General features: G+C 50.5%; 2 protein-coding genes across 2 annotated transcripts; both read right to left on the bottom strand.

The window, feature by feature from the left end:
* Positions 1 to 2,275: 2,275 nt before the first annotated feature.
* RBM15B (RNA binding motif protein 15B) lies at positions 2,276 to 5,310 on the bottom strand. The gene has a single exon (XM_088527188.1). The coding sequence runs from the start codon at positions 5,264 to 5,266 to the stop codon at positions 2,540 to 2,542; it is 2,727 nt and encodes a 908-aa protein (XP_088383314.1). The 5' UTR covers positions 5,267 to 5,310; the 3' UTR covers positions 2,276 to 2,539.
* A 250-nt stretch (positions 5,311 to 5,560) lies between these two features.
* On the bottom strand, positions 5,561 to 9,837 carry MANF (mesencephalic astrocyte derived neurotrophic factor). Its single transcript, XM_088527180.1, has 4 exons — positions 9,721 to 9,837; positions 7,750 to 7,877; positions 6,863 to 7,004; positions 5,561 to 5,828 (listed from the first exon to the last, which is right to left on the bottom strand). The coding sequence occupies exons 1-4, from the start codon at positions 9,806 to 9,808 to the stop codon at positions 5,644 to 5,646; spliced, it is 543 nt and encodes a 180-aa protein (XP_088383306.1). The 5' UTR covers positions 9,809 to 9,837; the 3' UTR covers positions 5,561 to 5,643.
* Between the last annotated feature and the right edge of the window lie 8,143 nt (positions 9,838 to 17,980).

Raw genomic sequence — 17,980 nt, 5'->3', positions numbered from 1 at the left:
CACGAGCGCCGTTTCCGCTAATGCTCAAGGTTTCGTGAAGGCAGGAGCAGAAGCTGTTTCGCTTGTTGGAACCCATAGAAGGGCAGCTTTCCTTCCCTCCCCACCTCTCATCCACTTCATGCCCTTCTTCAGACCTAACCCTTAGGAACTGAAAGACCCAGCCCCACTGCTCGGTGCGTCACTGTCCCCTGCAGAGCCCATTAGGGTGTAGTGATCCCTGCAGCCTACGAGCCCAGCAGCTGAAGCACCGTGACGCTTACAGGAGCGCGTTGGAAGTTGGGTAGGTCGTGACAGGGCAGGGGGTGGCCTCTGCCTTCCCCAGCTCCTTCATCTCAGCCCTTGTGCTGCCTCCGGAGGGAAGGGAGAGGATTAAGAGGGCTCTCGCTTAACGAATGACGGGGCCGTGCTGCACCAGCTGTTTATAGCTTGGTCTGGCATTATCCCCCAGCTGTGCTCAGCTGCATCTGCTGCTCTTTGGGCCCTGGCTCCCGTGGAGTTTACTCACTAATTTTATGAGACAGAAACAAAACGTCTAGAGGAGGAAGCTCCTCTTCATAACTTGACCTCGAGCAGGGCGCCTTATATTAAATCGGCCCTGAAGGGAGCGTGCTCATGGCTGAACTTTCAGGTTCCCCCCTCAAAGCGGTGGCCGCTGTCACCCTCTTGCCTTGCTCCCTGCCGCAGTGATACTGGGCTAAAGATGAACCGACCCCCAGCGCTCCCCTCCTCACACCACCCAAATAGCCTCCTCTTTGGACTTCAAAAAAACAAATCACTTGCCTTCTCCCAAGCCAGCACCAGGGCCCGCTGGCACCCACACGCAGAGGGACCCCCCTCCTCCTCCCGGCCTGGCCAGGCAGCGTCAGCGCCTACGGCCCCCCTCACAAAAGCTCCAGACACCTGCTGGCCATAAGGGCTATTTAATAGCACTGCCTTAAGGTGACACTTAGTTACAACCGTCCACATTTGGCACTGGCTGCGTTACAGCAGCATCGGGGACCTTGGGCACAAGGGTCGGCGGCCTGTAACTGTGCAACGCCCACAACATGTTGCTGTCAATGCGTCGTTAAATTAAGCACCCGCTTACACATCTCCCATGGATGGTGCTCCCCACTGTGAAAAAACAGGGTTAAAATAAAAGGAGAAAAGGGAGAGGATAATCAGGCTGGGTTAGGCCTGCTGCGACCCACACGTGTGCGCGCAGGGTGACAGGGCTTTGGCGAGTGCCAGACACGGGGCCAGAGCAACGCAGGCCCTCGCAGGCTTGGGGGGGAGTGTGCGCTCGCCACTGAGAGCAAAAGAAAAAAAAAAAAACCCTGCAAATTTAAAGAAACACGTGTTTTTAATTCCCAAACTCTGTTCTGTAAGCCTCCTAAAAACAAAATCTTATAGGTAGCGTTTTAAAAAAAAAAAAAGGGCAAATGAATCAGGGTGGATTTTACCTCAATTTTGAACTCATTACCACATCCATAAGCTCCTGAGAAGGCCGCAGGCAAATGTCCTGGCTTCACCCTGCACCAAACAGCCCACAAAGCTCGTCGCAAGGTGAGGTGCTCTGAAGGGCCGGACTAGAGCGCCAGCATCAGGCTCCTGCGAGCGAGGCGGGGTGAACAGACCCCTCTAATAGCTTTTTATGAGCCCGCAAACCAAGTTTTAACTTGAGCAAAAAGATTTTTTTTTCTTTTATTTTCTTTCAATAAAGGGTCTCACACAGTGCAACATGATTGACTAGTCAAGAGGGCCCCTCTGGCACACTGAGCCCATCACTTGCTTGTCCCCATCTCATACAACCCACGATGGGGGTTCCTCTCCCGACACTTTTTTTTTTTTTTTTAATCCTGATTATTATTATTATTTTCTTTACAGAGACCAGGAGTAACAAGGCCCATATTATTATTTTTAACTCTATCTGCGATGAGACATCCACTGGGTGCTCTCAAAGCTCAGAGACATGACATCAGTTGGCTACTCAGTAGGGATTTTTTTTTTCCTTCGATGTATTAGCTACAATTTTTGTTATCAATCACTCGTGTTTAAACCCACTCCTGGCCTCCAGTGGGCTTTGCTTCCTTGGAAGCCACCATCCTCCAAAGAGAGAGAGAATTACCAGGAGAGCATTGAGCCTCCAACCTCGATGGTACCAACCTTCTGCTCTCTCCCATGTCACCAAACAGAGCCCCCGCCCGGCCCTCCCACCTTGCGGGACACGCGGGGAGATGGAGGAGACCCCTCGGAACCGCCTCTGTGGGCCGCAAGAACTCGGATACCGCACAAGTTTAGAAATCCATCAGTGAACAAGGCTTTACTGACAACTTTTCATACAGTTAAAAAATAAAAATACAGAACACAGCGGACAGTGTCACATATTAAAAACGAATAAAATGGGCTCTATTTAAATGGTATTAAAATTAATTAGGAACTAAAAATCTCCCCGCTTTGGCCGAGGGCTTTGGAGCCTCCACCAAAACGGTCGGCCTTAAAACCAACCGGGCTGTCGTGACACACAAAGAAAACATGGACTTGGAAAAGACAGTGTGGGCTAGGCAGTGTCTTTGACTATAACTATCACCATATGTTCCTCCTCCAGCTTCCCCAATGTCCGTAGTGCTGACTGGAGGTACTGCTGCGAGAAGTCGCACGGGGGGAAGGCGTAGAGCATGCCTGTGCTGTCTCTGCCCTTCGCGCCTCCCACGGGCAGGCTGATCACGCCAGCAGCCTGCTTCTGTTTCAAGTAGGACACCAGGTTCCTGAGCAGCCGTCGCTGCAAGCCGGGCTCCACGGCGGCCGCGGCGCCCTCGGCCCCCGGCCCCGCTGCGCTCGACTGCGTGGCCAGCAGCACCGCGTAGCCGTTGGGGCTGCCTTGTTTGATGCGGCGAGTCACTTCATCCAGCTTGGGCTGGTCGAGCCGAAGTCTCTGCGCGATTTTGAGCTGCGTGAGCTTCCCGCCGGACGAGTGGTCTTTGAGGAGTCCGTTGATGACGCCCAGGTCTCCCTCCAGGATGTGCATAGACGTAGGGAAGCAGCTGTTTTTTAGCACGAGGAGCCCGTTCCAAGCGAGCTGCAGCGTCTGGGCGTACTCCGATAAATTCTTTAGCTTTTTGGTCTCGGACTTTGGCTCCTCATGACTTTTGGATTCCGATTCGCCAGTTCGGTGATTGCGTTCGCTGTCCCTTTTTTTGGGCTGGGGCGCGTCAGCAGCTTCGCGGTGGGGCTTCTCCTCGGCCGCGTGCCGGTTGTTCTGCAGGGAGTTGCTCTGCTCCTTCTCGGCGCCGCACTCCGTAGTGTGGTTCTCCTTGCGCGCCCGCTCGGGGCTGCGCTCGGCAGCCGGCCCGGCCGCCTTCGTCCTGCTCCTGTCCTCGTAGGGCGAGTGAGCAGCCCGGCCGCGCTCGCTGGAGAGGCTCCGCCGCTTCCGCCGCTCCTCCCACGGCTTGGGCACGCCGCGGTCGCCGTCGCTGCCCCAGCGCTCGCCGCTGCGGCTGCGCACCGAGCGGCTGTAGCTCTCCAGGTTGTTCCTGCGGTCAGCGTTTTTGGCAGGGCTGGCCCACTCCGCCTCCACAAAGCCCCTGTCCCGGTCCGAGTACAGGAGGTGCGGAGGAGTCCGATCCCGCACGCGCAAGTCTTGCTCGAGGCTGCGGTGTCTGCTGTAGCCGTCGGCCAGCAGCTCGTAGTGCACAGGCAGCGGTGCCGGCTGGTACTGCTGCGGGTACCTCGTCTCTTCGGCCTTGGCGAAATCCACGCGCAGCCGCCTCTCCGGGCCGCCCAGCGGGAAGCCCCTCATCTGCGCGCAGGCAGCCTGCGCAGCGTCCAAGCTCTCGTACTGGATGTAGGCAAAGCTGTCGCCCTTCACGTAGTCAATAGTCCTGATGCTGCCAAAGCGGTCGAACTCCCTGGCGAGGGCAGCCAGGGAAGTGCTGGGCCCCAGACCACCCACCCACAGCCTGGTGGTCGGGTTGGCTTTACCGTAGCCGATTTTGATAGGGTTCCTGCCAACCACCCGGCCCGACATGGCCACCTTGGCCCGGTGCGCCATGTCCAAGTTCTGGAACTTAAGGAAAGCGTAAGCCCCACCTTGGCCCCGCGCAGGGCGCTTGATCACCACTTCCTCGATGATGCCGTACTTCTCGAAGGCCCGTCTCAGCTCCACCTCCGACACGTTGTGGTCCAGGTTGCCGATGAAGAGGTTGCGCGTGGCCCTCTGGTCGTCCTCCGGCATCAGGTCTTCCTCCGCCACGATGGGGTACGTGTAGGGCCGCCCGCGCTCGTCGTAGAGCCCGTAGTAATCCAGGGCCCTCTCCCGCTCCCGGGAGAGGCCGATGGCGGCGGCCTCGAGGGCGAAGGCGGCGGCGGCGGCGTGCGCGTGGCGCGGCCGCGGCTCCCGCAGCAGCGGGCTGGCCACGGGCGACAGCGACCGCTGCTTGTACTGGTAGGTGCCGTGCAGGGGCGGCAGGTAGCCCAGGGGCTCCGGCGAGGGCGCGGGCGGCGGCGTGCGGCTCCGGCGGCCGCCGCGCAGGTAGACGGGCTCCACCTTGAGGGGCCGGTCGTAGAGCAGCAGCTGGCGGGCCCGCGCGTGGCGCCGGGCATCGCGCGCGTCCCCGGGGTGCCGGAAGTTCACGTAGGCGACGCGGCCCAGCTCGGGCGTGTGCGAGAGCTTGACGCTGATGTCGCCGGCGCCCCCCCCCGCGAAGCGCTGGAAGAGGCGGAACAGCCCGTCCTCCAGCAGCTGGTCGGGCAGGGCCGCGCTCAGCCCGCTCACCAGCAGCGTCTTGTACTCACAGGAGCCGGGCGGCTCCCCGGCCAGGCCCGCCGAGCCGCCGAGCGGCGCCAGCAGCAGCGAGGGCGCCGCGCCGGGCGGCGGCCCGGCCAGCAGCAGCGAGGGGGCCACCACGGCGCCCGGCAGCGCCTTGGCCTTGGCCACGCCGAGCGCCCGCGACGACGACGACGACGATGAGGACGACGAGGACGGCGCGGCCTGGCCGCCGCCGCGCGCCGCCGAGGCCGAGCCGCTGCCCGCCGGGCGGTGGTTGGAGTCGCCGCCGCCGGCGCCGCCGCGCTCATCGCCGCGGTGGCTGCGCGAGCCGGAGCCGGAGCCGCCGCCGCCGCCGGGCGTGGACTTGTCGCGGCTGCTGCGGGAGGCGCCCGAGCTGCGGTGCGGGCCGCGCCGGCTGCTGCTGCTGTCGCGCTCGCGCTCGCGGGGCCGCTTGGCGGCGGCGGCGCGGCCGCCCCCCGCGGCGGGCGGGCTGGCGTCCCGCTCGCTGCCGCGCTTCATGGCGCCGGGGCCCGCGGCTCAGGAGGCGCCTCCGGCGGCCGCCGCCATCTTGGACAAAAGGGAACGAAGGCGGCTCCGGCCGCCGCGCCGCGCGGGCCCGACGTCATCACCGCGCGCCCCGCCGCATGGCGGCGTCACGCGCGCGCGGGAGGGTGACCCCGCACGGCGCCGGCGCGCCGCGCGTGACGCCGCGCAGCCAATCACGAGGCGCGGCGGCGCGCCGCACGGCCCGCCCCCTCCGGCCCTGCGTGTGGCGGGCGCGGCGGCGGCGCAATGACGTCACACGCAGGCGGCTCCCTCCACAACCGTTACTTTAATGAAGGTCCGTTACAGCGCGCGCCCCCGCCCCCCCGCCCCGCTCCCGGCCCCGCGGTCCCTCAGAGGTCGGCGCGGGCGCCGGCGGCGCGCGGCGCGTACTTGGGCATCAGTTCGTGGATCCTGCGGATGAAGTCGGACTTCTCGGCGCAGCCCTTGCACGTCTCGCCCCAGTCGTCCAGGATGCGGCGCAGCTCCTTGACGCGCAGCTTGCGCAGGTCCGCGGTGCTCAGGTCGATCTGCTTGTCTGCGGGGGCGACGGGGCCGCCGTCAGCCCCGCCGCCCTCTTCGCCCCCCCAAAACCCGGTGCAGTCGGTACCCAGGGCCCGCGAGGGGAAGGACGGATGGACGGACTCTGGCACCAGGTAGTGTTTGCTTTTGTTCTTATTTTTCTTTAAAACAAAACGCACTCTTATCGACACGACTTTTTGCTTTTTCAGATGCTACAAGAAACCCCAACTCTTAATACTATAGGAAATGCTTCCCTCTTCCATTGAAGGAAAAAAAAAAAAAAAAAGGAAAAAACAGACAGAATTCAGAGGAAAGACAAGCAAGTGGCACAAGGGAAAGCTGATTAGGAAGCAACAGGATAGCTAATACAGCGAGTGAGAACTCCAAAGCCCCACGACGCACGAGCGTCTCCTCTCCTGAGAATACAAAGGCAGAGATACAGGGAAGCAGCTGAAGGAAATATTTCCAAGACTTTTCTTCAAATTTTAACCAAAATAATATCATCCAGGAACAGAAGAGTTCAAGAAAGCTGTCAAGAAACATACCGAGTGTTTGGGACAAACAGCAGAGGAGATGAGACAGAGCTGATCCACCCTGGCCGTGCCGGGAAGCTCCACTAAGGGCGGTTACAGCAAACACCATCCCAAGCCCCAGCAACACGACTGGCTGCCTAGGACAAGCTTCTAAGTTATTCTGGACAGGGATGTGAGTACAGGGGTCAGTAGGGCACTACTGATGCCCAGGAGTGAGTTGCTTCCAGACAGATCTGTGCTTCTTTGCAAGCTGAGAAGGTTTACTATCAGTCTCACCTGAGCATCTCATTAAAGCTCTCTAGGATGTTCATGTAGGAGAACAACGCAGGTTGTGCAACTAATTACACCAGTGATCTCATTAACAGAATTTGAGAGCAGGCAGTTCTAGTGCCTTTCAAAACAAGGTGGCTCGAGGCTAATTTGTAACACATGAGCCAGAGGCCTGTTTGCTGCTTTACCCCTGCTGATCCGTCCCCCCAGAGAAACCTGGGCATCTCCCTTTCTGCTGGCAACTCACCGTATTTTAGTTCACAGATCTGGCTGTCTTTCTTCTTGAGTTTCTCGCAGATCTTTTCCACGGGGATGTGGTGACTCATGGGTTTTGAGACCTCGTTAATGATTTTGGTAGCTGCATCACTTGTGGCCCCAATATAATAGCACTAGAGAGGAGAAAATAAAGCAAGGGGGAGATACATGGGAGAAAAAAAAAAACACACTTCCAAAAGGAGTTTTTTTAGCCATCTTCTCTCCTTTCATGGTGTGTGCAGCTAGATGTTCTATGTTACAGAACCTTTTGAAGTGACTGCTGCAGACAGGCAAGAGAAAGCCTAACTCTAAGCCCAAAACACTGAGCAAAGGCCATTTCCTATCACACTGTTTTGTGCTTGTTGAGACTGTTTGCCTTGTTTCTCTTTTTTAACCTGATTTGATTAAGCGTTGTCTTCGTTCAAGGAGAAGGACTTTCTGAAGCATTTCCCCTCCGCACTCTGATGGTCCCCTCTGCAGGTCTCTTCCTTGGGAGCATTCAGGACCTTTTCCTTGGGGTTTATCATGGGGTTTTAATAATTTCAACTCAGTTGACCTTTACTTAGTTTTCACCTAAACAAATAAATATCTATGCAGCATCCCAAATACCGCTTATGGGATGGAGAAGTCTCACAGAAAATAAAGCTTTGTAATCCCCAGAACTTTGGTAACAGGAAGGAAAAATTTCTATTTTTGAAGAAGTGAAGCAGTCATAATTCTCAAATCTCTCATTACAGTAGGCTACCAGTTGTGGCCACATAGCTAGAAGGAACAGCCTCTGGGAAGCTGTATCATACATATATAGTTTTCCCTAATTTGCCAAATACTTTTGCAACTTATTTCTTCCTCAAGAGGCAGGTATCATTTCCTGCTACTTACCAGCCGGTTCTCTTTGCCTTTTGCCTCTTTGCAGGACTTCAGGAGCTCCTTCTCAATACTGGCAGGCGTGAACTCAACGTCATTGTCCTTCAGGCTCTGGTAGAACCTTCCCAGGAAGGTCACGCACACTGGAAGGGAACACAGATGGTGTTATCTGCAACTGCACCCCAACCTCGCGGCAGCTCAGGGAAACAGCACGGGGGGTTAGAGCAGAGAAGACCTTCCAGACACTGTATCGGCAGTCAGGGACTCGACACCTATTTCAGGAAGTTTTTCAGAGCACATGTGAATAAGTGTTCTGCCCTTGTCTTTTTGGTGGCCTTCTGGCGATCTGAGGAACCAGATCTGTGTAAGTGCCCAACTGCTTCCATACACTGTACCGAGAGCCGCAGGATTCACCCGGGAGACAGGCTGCTGGGGCAAAAATGTCAACTTAGTCATATTTGTGTTGCTTTTGGAAGCATCTCAACAGACCACAGGCTTCAAAAACAGTTTTGATCCAGAAACAGCTGCCTGTATGCACATAGTTGCATTACAGACTCCACATACGCTGGTGGGGGTAATAAGACATCAAGTTGATTATCAAGTTGGTTACATTCATTGATAGAATCCTTTTCTCTGGGAAGTAGCTTAGGTTTCTCCTCTCTCCCCACCCCAAAAGCTTCTGAACTAGTTTCACATAAACTGAAAGAGAAAGAAGAGTTTTAAAGGTGACAAAGCTCCTACAAGTCACCAGCCGCAGAGGACGCCTCAGAGTCCTTGTCTGTGAGTGGGGCCCACAGGACAGGGCCACGACTCTCCATCAGCCAACGCGTATTCCAAGCTCAGCAGAGCACAACTGTTGCAGGGGAGGAGGGAGGCAGTGAGCGCAGGACTACAGTTACGGAGCATCTGATCCTTGCGGCGCACAGAGACGCGGAGAGCGTCGGGTTTCACCCATTCTGCTGCTCGCACAATGTGTCTGGGAGCAGCAGCCCTGTGGCCCAGTTCCTGCAAATCCTCTGAGTTCCCATTACTTTCAGCAGCCCAACAAGTGCCAGGCACTGGCCTTGCCTCTGGGAGTGGGGGCACAAGTTAGGTTTTTCATATGATGGGTTTACCCCAACTTGTATTCAACTCCAAACCCCAGACAGAGCCCAGGAAGCCTGAGGATACAGGGGCTCCATGAAGACCACCCGAAAACCTAGCAGAACCTTCCTTTGGTCGTATTAAAACTAGAAGTAATTACAGGCTGGACCACATAGGCAAACATTTTCAGTGTGCACACAGTGCCATCATTCATCTCACCTCAGCACGTCCCCAGTCACAGACACACTCCGATGTCCGCTGGGTGCTGTTTGGAAGTGAAAAACCCTTGGAAAAGGTGAAGATGCCCCAAGCAGTGCTCTCGATGACCAGATTACAGCTGAAATGAGTTCCCAGCCTGGCGCCTGGGAGAGCACCTGAGAGAATTTTAATTCCCTCTGTTCCCTCCCCGCGAGGAGGGGGAAAGAGAGTGAGCACTAAATTCCGGCCGCTCGTTGTGCGCTTGCTTTGCCCAGGCCACCCGTGCTGCTCCATCACACGGGAACAGCGCACTTTGCTGTTCAAAAAAAAAAAAAAAAACTTCTATACACCCATAAAACTTTTGCGCCCGAAGCGCCAGGTCCGTTTGAGGGCAGCCGCAGGCCGCTCGGGAGCTCCAGGGAGATGCCCGGGGATGAGCGAGGACGGGGATCCCGGTGAGGAGGATCCGGGCGGTGCTTCCTCCCGCCGGCAGCTCCCGGGCCGGGGCACTGCGGCCCCCGGGCGGGCCGAGCCCCTCGCCGCCTCCCGGAGCGGGGGCAGCTCCGGCCGCCGGCTGCCCCCGGGGGAGTTTCCCTGGCCCGGCAAGGACCGCCCCCCCGCGCGGCCGTTGGCGGCGCCGCCGCTGCCGCCGCCCCCGGCACCCGGGCGGGCCGGGCGGCCTCCCCCCGCCGCGGCCGCACTCACCCTCGCAGTCGCCGTCGCGCAGGGCCCGGCTGGGGGCCGGCAGCAGCAGCAGGGCCAGCGCCGCGCACAGCCCCGGGGCCGCCCGCATCCCGCCTCGCTCGGCACCCCGCGCGCACTGCGCCCGCCGCACCGGCACCGCGTCCCGCCCCTCGCCGGCTTCCCCCGTCCGCCCGCCCGATGCTGCCGCTCCATTGGCCCGCTCGCCACCCGGCTTCCACGCCGCCCCCTGCCATTGGCTGCTCTGCCGCCTCCACGGGAGAGTTGGCGGCCGCTGATTGGGGAAAGTGCCCGGGAGAGAGGCCGGCGGAGAGTTTCCCCGCCTCCTTCGGCCGCCATTTTTGTTAAGGGAAAGCCGTCCTCGTGTGCCTCGGCCCGCCTCTTGCGGGCGCCATTTTCTAAAGGGGCAAATTGTCACACCTGGGGCTCGGCCGCCATGAGGCAGCGACGGCGGCTCTGGCGCCTCGGCCGGGCTGTAGCTGCGCTACCAACAATTCCCCAAATTATTGGAAATGAATGAACTTTAGAAATCTTTTGCTTCATAAATTTATAAGTTTATACAGTTTGCCTACTAGCATCACTCAGACATTTGAAGAAATGATTACTTAATTTGCCATTGTTGTATATCCGGATAGTGGCCAAAAGAGCTGCAAAATGAAGGAGACAATTACTATCAACTTATTGATTACTATGCAGAATTATGAGAAATTTAGGAGCTCAGGAATTAGGAGGAAGCTTCAGACTACAGAAGGAGTACAGTTATTAAGCAACACTTCAAACAAAGTAGGTATTTTATATATATATATATATATATACACACATACATATATATATATACACACACACACATACACACACACACACACACACACACACACATATATATATATATATATATATATATTTTTCTCCTCCTTTTCTGGAGTGTTAGGGATTTATCAATCACAGCTGCATCCAGGGTGCTGCGCAGCTTGTGCTGATCCTCAGAGGTATTGGAACATTCTGACTGCTACTAGCATAAGTAAGTTGCATGTGTGTTTTTTTAAAAAAAAAAAAAAAAAGTGTGACACCTGTGGCTGTTTTGTTCTGATGGAGCAACTGCTCTTGGCAACCATTTCCAGATGCATGAAAGACAAGAGGGTGCTCCAGAGTAGCTAGCCTGGATTCTTGAAGGGAACTCACACTTGACTAAGTGGATAGCCAGTCTTTTAGGATGGGATGACTGGGAAGATGGAGAGACTGGAGCTTCTCTCACGTGAGGAAAAGGTGAGAGTGCCGGTCTATTCAACCTGGAGAAAAGTGAGGGGAGAGGGAGCTCATCCGGATGTGTGTGAGTATCTGAACCGAGGGTGTGACGAGGACCTCTTCTCGGTGCCTGGTGATAGGACAAGAGGCAATGGGAACAAACTGAAATACAGGACCTTTGTGTGAACATAAGAGGCTGTGGAGGCTCCTTCTCTGGAGATCTTCCAAACCTGCCTGGATGCCACCCTGTGTCCTGTGCTCTGGGTGTCCCTGCTGGAGCAGGGGCTGGAATAGATGATCTCTAGCGGTCCCTTCCAACCTTAACCATTCTGGGATTCTGTGCTACGCAAAAGTCTTGAGTGTGAGGGTGACTTAGCACTGGAGCAGGCTCCCCAGGGAGGCTGTGGGCTCTTAATCCTTGGAGATCTTTGGAAGCCACCTGGACAGGCTCCAGGGCGGCCTGCTTGAGCAGGGGTTTTGGCCTAGATGAGCTCTAGAGGTCCCTTCCAACCCCAATCATGTGTTTCCAATGAGTATTCCAGGTCGAATTGCCATGGTTTTGCCGTGGCAGGTAGGAGTGATGTGCATTATCCTGCCATATCTGGTCAGGTGTGAATGAGGGAAGGGTGGGTGGGTTGATAATACATTATGACCACGTTGCTTTTCCATTCTGTAGGCAGAAAAAGGCTGATGGTTGGAGAGAGGGAGCCCACTAGAGAGGAGAAAGCTGATTCCAGCACTTAGTGGTCGGCAGTTTTCCCCATCATGCGATAACCACAAAGATTGGGGCTTCAGGGGAAAACCAAAGGGGAACCGAGTAGCTCTAAATATGCATGTGGTGTTTTGGTGGGCCTTGATAGTAGAAAGGGAAGTGAGTTGGGTAGGACAAAAAAGGTTGCTGAAATATGATTGCTGAGTGTTTGTGGCGAGATGGGCTAGACCTGTGCTGTTTTTGGAGTCTGAGAAAGCAGACCTAAGTACAAGTGGGTGAGAGGAATTGCTTTCCAGGTGGTTGGTTTGTGAGAGCAATGAAGATGGTAGGTTACTCTCTAAGCGGCATCGAGCTGAAACCAGGTTAGTTTTCTGTTTTCTGAAAATATGATCCACCTGCAAAAATAGAAACTGCAGTCTAGGGGAAAGATGAACATGTTGGAGGGTGTAGCCATGATCTGTGCAAAATTAGAGGCTTGCTATTAGTCACTAACTTTAGTTGTGCTCACGCTCAGTTCCCCTGTATTCACTTACAGATGAGTCCAGGCATGAATAGCAGCAGAATCATGCAACCTTGTAATAAGAGAGGAAGAGGAAGGAGGAGAAAGTGCAAAATGGAATTTGATTTGTCAGCATCTGAGATGGAGGAGGCAGGACTTGTGTTTATGCCATGGAAACCTCCTGCACAAGCTGCAGATTGAGAAATACTGCTGGCTTCTATGAAGGGACCAGGATGATGGTCCTTGCTTTGTCATGTTATCTCTTAGATAAAGCAGTCAAAAAAAGGGAAGCGGTGTTTTAGTGAAAACTGTAAATGAAACCTTCATTTAGATTATCTGTAGCTTGTCTTTGTTACCTGCTAGCTTTGTTGCCCTTGTAAATAGTCTAATACAAAGGTCTCTTCTTGGGGGAATTCGGTGATCAAACAAGAGGCAATGGCCATAAACTGAAATATAAGAAGTTTTGCTTAAGCATCAGGAAAGAAAAAAAAAAAAAAAAGTCCTCTTTACTAGGAGGTGTTCCAGGTTGCCCAAGGGAGGTCCTTCGAGCTCCACAAACCGCTCTGACATGATCCTGGGAGATGGGCTCTAAGTGACCTGATCTGAGTGACACGGGTCTTGCTTTGGAGAGCAACTGTAAAGTGCATTTTGGTGGAACTGGAGTACAAAATCTGTCACTCCAAGTGATGTCCTGCAAGGAATTTGCTAGGAATAGCTTACAGTACACTCACATATGTCTATTTCTTTACCTCTGCCTGGTGATAGTATAATTAAATTGTCTGAAAACTTTCATGATAGTATGAGAAATGATATATGTAATAGCTGCTGAAAAGTAGGATTGTGTATTTATGTTCATACCAATGGTAAGCGTGTGCCTGGAGGCTAGGAATCCAGCAGAAATTATAGCTTGGATTGTTCCCATAAATTCAAAGCAGTCTTTTTTTTTTTTTTTAATTAACCTACTTTGTAGGTTATGGTATGGGTGATAATCAAGAGCAAGAATGTATTTGTCAATGGTTGAAGCACTAATGTAGGTTTTGGAATACAACATGAGCCCCTTCTCCAGCTAGGTTGCAGAAGATAGGATTATTAATAGCACTAAGTGGGATTGTGGTTCCTGTGATAAGAAAGGGGAATGAGAGGAAGAAGACAACAGCAGTGAATAAGCAGGTGATGGATAAAGGTGTTTGTGAGACCGCATTGATGGATGTAGTGATAAAGATTTTCTTAAGGGTTTAGATTAATTTCTAAGATTGGTAATATTCCGTTTTAAGGATAAGGGGCACATAACTTGGTCAAGTGGGGGTCCTGTATGGGCTAAAGTGCTGGCTAGTGCGAGACAGTTCATCAGGTGCTTGCTCAAGTTCCAGGTAATGCCCAGAGTAGGAAAAAAGCATGAGATGCCTCAGAAACTTATGTTGTTGATTGGAAAAAAAAAAAAAAAAGGGAAAAAAGAAAAAGAAAAAGAAAAAAAAAAGGCCATGGGGTGGTGAAGGGGCAATCAATTATAAGGGGATGCACGACTCGCATACATATCTTGAAACTGTGTTGAAAGTTCATATTTAGGTATGAATGGGAAAAATGAGAAGTATTTGGATGTGGCTTTAGATTTAAAGAACTGAGACCCTTTGACTAACCAGGCCTTACATTAAAATAGAGTATTTGACCTGCACCAGAATGATACAGGTAATTGTTCTTCTGGTTTTAACAGAAACTAAAAAGATTCCCCCTTCTTGCTTGAGGTTTTGAAGGCTTCACACTTCTTTCTGTTGCGTTACATATTCTTTTAATCTCCTGTACTTTGTTAATCAATACTTTTTGTTTTTTAAAAATTAATAATAACTGTAAAGAAAGAGGCTCAAAATGGTCCAATATATACAGACATTTTCCACATATCAACTGATTTTTTTCATTAAGCTGCATGTAGATATTCTATATAAATTTTTCAGAATATTTGCTTACCTTGGTACAGCTTACCTCCTCTTAATATTTTTAATGCAGTTTTTGGGTTATATAGTTAATGGAAAGAGTGATTTGCATTGTATGTACGTGCCCAGGGTCACCTTAAATTAGACTATTCTATTTTACTGCTAAATATCTTTTGAGATCAGTATCATATACTTTTTTCGTTGTTGTTCATTTGTTAAGATGGGTTAGGAGAAATAGGTTACCTTTTCAACGTCCTGTACCTTGACCTGATTTATTAGTGCTAATTGAAGAAGACAGACATCTTTGGAAATTAATCACATGAAACAATAACTATAGCTGTTAATTCCCAAATCCTGTTTTCCTACATGGCTTTATTATTCTTTCACGTCCTCTTCTGTTAAAATGGTTTTTAAATACCTAAAATTGAGAAAGAAATGATACCACTGTATTTTTTTGGTAATAAAAATGCACAACTACGTATCCCTGAGGTAGATATTGGAGCACGATTTATTTAATTCATATTTGAAAGTATGGCCTCCGAAGTGTGTATTAAAGCCTATGATAGCCAAGCAGGTGTCTCAGACTGTTGGACAGCATGTACCTCTCCCTTGCTGAACACCTTAGATGATGACTATACCTGACACTAGCTCTAAGAAGGTGAAATATTAAATAGCACACTGTCAGTCTGCGACCAGCTTGGAAACTGTGCTCTTGCCACAGATAACAGGGTCTTTTTTGTTCTTCCTGCCTTGCACAGAACTGCCAAGTGTTGGCTGTTCCTCTGGTGCATGGTGGGTGCTGTTCCTCGATGTAACCTGCAAGGATGAAAGTTGAGCTGCTTCTCTTTGTGACACCACAGGTCTTGTGACTACCTGAGGACAACCCCGTCAGGAGGACTGCAATGACCATACAGCTGTACAGTTTTAATATCAGGTATTAATCTTTAATTCCACATCACAGCAGTCGAGTGAATGGGTAAGGGAAAGAACCCCAAAACAAACGGCAGATATTTACATCTAAAATTCACACCACTTATTTGTTGGTTCTGGAAACATGCTATCACAATATATACAATGAAGTACCTTTAGGACACTTGTACAAATTATTTTCTCCTTTTAAATTTGATTTCCATTATAGATAGCTTTTTTTTTTTTTAATTTTATTTTAAACATGAATACACAAAAGAGAAGTGGTTAGAGGTTTTTGCCTTTTTTTAAATAAGCACAGAATGCCAGAGGTTAAAAACACATTTACAGGGCAGAATACCAGTCAGACATCACAATCTATACATTTTTTGCTCAATTTCCTGTACAAATACACAGCATTCAAATGGAAGTATTTACAAAGAAGTATGATCAGAGAAAATTTTAAATATCATCTAATTTGTTTTCCAAAGGCTCTTGCTCTCTCCAGCCTCCCCAGTTTTGGCTGATTCTCCCCCAGAAGGGATATGCTATATCCCTTACTTACCTAAAAAGGGCAAGTAAGCTAAAGGGGAAATGAAATGGGGGGGGAGGGGAGGGGGAAAAAAAACAAAAAGAAAAAGAAAACAAGAAAACCAAACCTTAGTTTTGCAAATGCCAATAGAAACAAAGCTTTCTTCCCAACCCTTGAGTAAAAAATGTATAGGTTTCAGTGATATTTTTCTAATTACTTCTATTATTATAGTTCCTTCTTATTTTTCTTCCAGATGGGGTCAGCAGGTACATTGAGGATGGAGAGATTTGTAGCAGAATTCCACTGCTTTTCTTGGGAATACACAATAGCTATGCAGAAACCCAAAGCAAGTACTTCTGATTCAGACTTAGCACGTGAGGATAGAATGACCATGTCCCATTCTAAACCATCCCTGTTACTCTGGCTATACAATGAATCCTCACATCCTGAGGGGTTAAGTGGAATAAGTGCTGCTGCTTCCACCTGCCACAGGACTGAGTTTAATGTTTTATATGCCATAAACCAGCCTGTAGAGCAGTATTAGTTCCACATCCATGAAATCCCTTAGGCACTGAGGGGAGATAGGCCCCTGGTCCAATGCACTGCATGGCAGATATTGGACCAGTAACAGAAATCAAGCTCCAAAGTTGCTCCGATTTTCTAAGTTCAGTAAGTTAATCTGCTCTGTGTGGACCTGCCGTAAACTGGGTATTTGTGTATATGATTTGATCTTCAAACCCTTAAAAAGATGCAGTAACATCACACACTGCAGCTGGACACACTGCTATTTTGCAGTGTCTCTTAGCAGAGCAGGATGATATGTTTTTAAGAGATTGTTTAGCCCGGTAGGTAGATTTTCCAATTGACTGAAATTTAGTCCTATGTTAATTGCATACTTGCTTTTACAAAATTTTATTTGCAAAACCTGCTGGTTTTGCTACGAGGAAGCTCAATAAATCACTGTTTCTGACATTTTAATCTTCCTACCAAAAAGAGAGATGGGGGAGATAAGTATTCCATTCTTTCTCTTACAATTTCACTTGACGAATCTCAAGTTAGTTTGGAGAATAGGATATGTGAAAATAATTCATTAATTTCTAAGAACTTATCCTGATTTCGCTGAAAACTTTTTTTTTTTTTTAATATACAGTTGATACCAGGAATGCAGCTTTATTCATTAGTATTTAGGACCATCCTAGCTTTGGAAAACTCCCCTTCCTGCTACAGATGAAATGCCCACTGTAGGCCAGGTTTTTAATAGCATTGTCTCAGTGGTGAAGGATAGAGTAGCTACAAGCAGCCTGTGTTAGTAAGGAAGCAAGAGAGACTTTGTTCCAGCTAAACAGGCCATTTAAGAAACAAAAATGTATTACTTTCACATGGGATAGAATTTGACAAATAAAAGATATGAATCCTCTTAAAATCCCTTTCATACCAGAGCTGAGTCCAGACTTCATGTAGACAGATCTTTAAGAGTTCAGATGCAATGTACTCTGCCCAGTCATGTTATTTAGAGGTAGTGCTAAAAGTGACCTGTGAAAGATTTGTAATACCCTTTTTTGCTTCTTTATGCAAAGCATACATGTATTTTTTGTGGCATTATGGTTGTAGCATGAGAAGCCGAGTGGTTAGGGCAAGAACTGGATGAGAGAGCTGAGTGCTAGTCCTGTTTCTGACACTTAGTCTGAAAGGTGGAGGAAATCTCTTACTTGAATGTGCTACAGAGTTTTACATGGTGAGAAAGTGCAGTGTCTCTCTCACCATCCTCTGGAGTGTGCTTTGCAATCTGCGGGAGAATAGGGTCGTGAGGAAGGCTAAAAGGTGTATAGGGCAGTTCTTGTTTATCTAAGATATATTAAACATTTGATACTTTCTCCCCCCTTTTGACTGAAATTGAAAAAAAATGCACATAAAAGAGTTCTTAGAGTCTTTTTAAATTACCACAGAATATTTTCCTGGCTTCTCATGTATTAAAATAAGCAGATACTGATTAAAAGGCTTTTTTTTTTTTTCCCCTCCCCCCCATTCATAGACTAATACTGCCTCCATCTCTGCAATCATTCTGTTTCTTGTGTTCTCTGACATCGCCCTTGCACTAAATTTTTCAGCCATTCAAAAAGCTTGGCAATAAATAATGGAAAAAAATGTACTGCAGCATGGGGGTGGGTGGTGCTTATAGGGAAAGAAATCAACCTCCCATAAGGGCAAAACTGCAGCTTTAAAGCTTCTTTTTACATTCTAAAGAAGCAAAAGAGGAAACGAATGTTTCTTCTTTACAGGTTGCCTTTAAAATCCGTGACTCTGGGGTGCATGTTATACAGGGGGCATTTCTTACATGTTAGCATTTTCTGTCTACAGCAAGGGATGGTCCTGCACAGCAGCTGCAAGGAGTGTTCCAGAAGGACAGAGGGGCGTTATGGTGACAGGTAATGAATCCCAGC

Source organism: Tinamus guttatus, unplaced genomic scaffold, assembly GCF_059628265.1.
Source record: "Tinamus guttatus ecotype Peru unplaced genomic scaffold, ASM5962826v1 Tinamus_guttatus_pri_ptg000026l, whole genome shotgun sequence".
Lineage (NCBI taxonomy): Eukaryota > Metazoa > Chordata > Aves > Tinamiformes > Tinamidae > Tinamus > Tinamus guttatus.
The sequence above is the reverse complement of the archived record's forward strand: the minus strand, read 5'-3'. Positions and strand labels throughout refer to the sequence as shown.

Coding starts and splice junctions, on each gene's coding strand:
- RBM15B (XM_088527188.1), bottom strand. CDS start 5,266: ATGAAGCGCGGCAGCGAGCGGGACGCCAGCCCGCCCGCCGCGGGGGGC.
- MANF (XM_088527180.1), bottom strand. CDS start 9,808: ATGCGGGCGGCCCCGGGGCTGTGCGCGGCGCTGGCCCTGCTGCTGCTG. Junction 7,878..9,720: donor GCGCGACGGCGACTGCGAGG/GTGAGTGCGGCC, acceptor GTTCCCTTCCAG/TGTGCGTGACCTTCCTGGGA. Junction 5,829..6,862: donor GATCTGTGAACTAAAATACG/GTGAGTTGCCAG, acceptor TCGCCCCCGCAG/ACAAGCAGATCGACCTGAGC.